At 31.3% G+C, this 3914-nt stretch overlaps 1 protein-coding gene across 1 annotated transcript in view; it reads left to right on the forward strand.

Annotated features, from left to right (window-relative positions):
• LOC107610814 overlaps positions 3331 to 3914 on the forward strand; it is a 2270-nt gene continuing 1686 nt past the window's right edge. The window contains exons 1-3 of the mRNA XM_016312814.1: positions 3331 to 3371; positions 3457 to 3482; positions 3555 to 3689. Of these exons, the coding sequence (XP_016168300.1) occupies positions 3331 to 3371; positions 3457 to 3482; positions 3555 to 3689 (202 nt within the window). The remainder of the gene's footprint in view (positions 3372 to 3456; positions 3483 to 3554; positions 3690 to 3914) is intronic.

The following is a 3914-nucleotide window of genomic DNA, read 5'->3' on the forward strand; positions in this document are numbered from 1 at the left end:
TGAATGATCTATTAGAAAAAAAAATATAATTATAAAAAAGTTTTAAAATTCAATCGATTTTCAGTTCGGTTTGATCAAATGGTTCCTAATCGATTTAGTGGTTCGCTGTCATAAAACCACTCTTTTTCAATCAAGAATCTCTTTTGGGTTTGGTTGAGTTTTGTATAGGGTTTTTTTTCTCATTTTATTTGCCTTATACTATTTTTTTTATTTTTGGGATTCACCAATGATCGAACTTAAGACCTTTCAAATATAGAGTTCTGATATCATGTCATGATATCACTAATCTCAAAAGTTTAAACTGATAAAAGGAGGCAACATGAATAGTTTTTTTTATTTGAATTTGAAAGTTGAGTTAAAATTATTGAGACATTTAATTTGTTTTATGTTTGAGTTTGAAAAAGAATGAATCTCTACATTCAAGCAAAATATTTAATCAAGTCTAACCAAGTTGTTATAACTGTTTTTCAAATCACGCACCTTCTTCTCCGTTTCCTTCTCCTTCTCCTTCTCTTTCTCCTTCTCCTTCTCCGTTTTCTCCTCTTCCTCCTCCTCCTTCTCCTCCTCCTCCTTCTTTCAAATTCGTCACGTAGGTTCTTCTTCTTCTTCTTTTTCGTTATCGTTATCATCAACAATACTAATATTTTACTAACATCTTTATTGTTTTGATTTTCTCTGGTATCATCATTAAATAATTTTGGTTCATTTTTTAGTTTATTTTGGTTCATTTGTGTGTTAATTGAGGTTCACTTGATACTGCTGATAAGTATTGACCAAATTTTTTATTTCTTAAGTAATTTTGGTTCATTTCTTAGTTTAATTGAGGTTCATTTGGATCCAGAAATGAATTCGATGTATGCTTTGTTGATAACTGAATTTTTTTATGACTTGTTCAAAACTGAACTAATTTCAGTTCATTTGTGTGTTAATTGAGGTCCACTTGATGATATTGATAAGTATTAACCAAATTTTTTAGCAAAAAAGAATGAAATTATTCATTATCACTTTATTCAATTGCATTATATTCCACTCTATTCTATCCAATTAGTTCAGTTTTGAACAAGCAGTCAAAAAGACTCAATCATCAACAAAAACACATCAAATTTATTTCTGAAACTAAATAAACCTCAAATAAACTAAGAAATGAACTGAAATTACTCAAGAAATAAAAATTGGTCAATACTCAATAGCAATATCAAGTGAACCTCAATTAACACACAAATAAAGCGAAATTAGTTCAATTTTGAACAAGTAGTCAAAAATATTCAATCATCAACAAAAACACATCCAATCCATTTATAAATCCAAATGAATCTCAATTAAACTAAGAAACGAAGCGAAATTACTTAAGGAATAAAAAGCTTGGTAATTAACATACAAATGAACCAAAATTAGTTCAAATTTTGAACAAGTAGTAAAAAAAATTCAATCATCAATAAAAACACATTCAATCTATTTTTGGATCTAAATGAACCTCAATTAAACTAAGAAATGAACCGAAATTACTTAAGGAATAAAAAATTTGGTCAATACTTATCAGCAGTATCAGGTGAACCTCAATTAATACACAAATAAACCGAAATTAGTTCACTTTTGAACAAGCAATAAAAAAGACTTAATAATCAACAAAAACACATCGAATTCATTTCTAAAACTAAATAAACCTCAAATAAGCTAAGAAATGAACTGAAATTACTCAAGAAATAAAAATTGGTCAATACTCAACAGCAGTATCAAGTGAACCTCAATTAACACACAAATAAAGCGAAATTAGTTCAATTTTGAACAAGTAGTCAAAAAAATTCAATCATCAACAAAAACACATCCAATCCATTTATAAATCCAAATAAATCTCAATTAAACTAAGAAATGAAGCGAAATTACTTCAGGAATAAAAAACTTGTTAATTAACACACAAATGAACCAAAATTAGTTCAATTTTGAACAAGTAGTAAAAAAAACTCAATCATCAATAAAAACACATTCAATCTATTTCTGGATCCAAATGAACCTCAATTAAACTAAAAAATGAACCGAAATTACTTAAGGAATAAAAAATTTGGTCAATACTTATCAGCAGCATCAGGTGAACCTCAATTAACACACAAATGAATCGAAATTAGTTCACTTTTGAACAAGCAATAAAAAAGACTCAATAATCAACAAAAACACATCGAATTCATTTCTGAATCTATATGAATCTCAATTAAACTAAGGAGAAAATGAAAAAATGCAGCAACAATATCAGTAATAAAAAAATAATGATCGAGAGAAAATACGTGAAGAAGAAGAAGGAAATGCAACGAAGAAGAAAGATGAATGCGAAGAAGAAGAACGCAAAGAAGAAGAAGGAATGTGAAAACGAGGAAGGAAGAATACGAAGAAGAAGAAAGAATAACGCGAAGACGAAGAAAGATATATTTATGTTAGTGAAGCATGTAAACACGTGTGTACACACTGGTGTAATAAAAGTGGTTTTTGTTGAGTTTGGATCAACTTAATTAGACTTAATTGGCAAAAAAACTTGGATGTATAGCTAAGCTGTTTTAAAAAACTCTAAAACATTTTGAAGAAACACTACTACTTGAGCGTATATTATGGCTACACATCCAAGAGATCTAAGCTATAGAGGGAGAGAAAAAGTGAAAACACATATAAGTTAAAGTACTAGTCATTCATAAATTTCTCTTATGATCACTTAATAATAGATGATAATTGGCATGTCTTGATTTGAAGGGTCACTGGTGTAATGGCTACACCTCAATGAATGGAAGCCTGTCTATGTAAGGGCAACTAAGCGATAGTGCTAATTCCCCTATATATGGGTATGGGTAAGTGATATGCATTAGCAATCATGTCAATGTAACTTAGATATATAAAATATCTAAAAAAATATCGAATAAGATTGAGGTATTCAAAAATTGACGATCTACTTCATCATGTTACTTATTTATTCCAAAATGCTGAACAACTTGATGATTTATGGTTAAGGGTTTGCATATGATATATTAATCGTATTATTATATTTTTTTGAAAAAGGACAAACTGAAATTGAAAATCTGATGATAGTAGTGGCTTTGTAGTTTGTATAGGGCCCTCAATGCAACACAAGCGCTTATCCCTTACTCTGAGTTCTCAAGCACTGAACTTATTGTACAGCATTAAAGTCAGAACCTTTCACAAATTAAAGTGAGCATGGTCAAATAATTATATAATGCGAGTTTATGCAAAATAAAAAAGTGTTCTCAAACTCGTGCGCTAATTTATAAATTCGTACGAGTTACGAATATATGAATTTAGGTAGTAGAATAAGTTGACTTGGACATTGATATGACTAGTACACGTCGATTACATGATTATAGTTCGCCAATGTAATCGAAGATTTAAACATAGAATCATAACTGACCTTTGTTCCGTATGTTATTATTTGGCTAAAACGGTTATCCCATTTTTTAGACTGACAGACCAGAAAGGTCTTCGAGGTATGTGTAATCTTCTTAAAACTTAACTTCCCTAAAATATTCGTTTACTTGGCGTCGAAGTGCTTTTTGCAGGTTCTCACCCCGCCATTCTGTTTATCACCGACGTATATCGCATGCAGGCTAAGGAGCTCGACGACTTCCATCAGGAGACGAGTTATACATCGGAACATCCAGGCAAGAACATTTGGCGCCCACCGGGGGCCGAAGGTTTTTGAACAACCCTTTTTTAAACGGCCCTAAACACCCCAACGTCTCTCCATGGCGGATGTGTCTCCCCTACTCCATCCGAACTTCTTCGGATGGTAACCGAGTTGCAGCAGGCAAATCAGCGCATGGCAAAGGCAAATCAACGAATGGCTGAAGAAAACCAAAGGATGCAAAATCAAATTGCAGAACTAGTTAATGCCTGGCTAGAACACAATAATGATCGTC

The sequence above is a fragment of the Arachis ipaensis genome, chromosome B08 (genome assembly GCF_000816755.2).
Source record: "Arachis ipaensis cultivar K30076 chromosome B08, Araip1.1, whole genome shotgun sequence".
Lineage (NCBI taxonomy): Eukaryota > Viridiplantae > Streptophyta > Magnoliopsida > Fabales > Fabaceae > Arachis > Arachis ipaensis.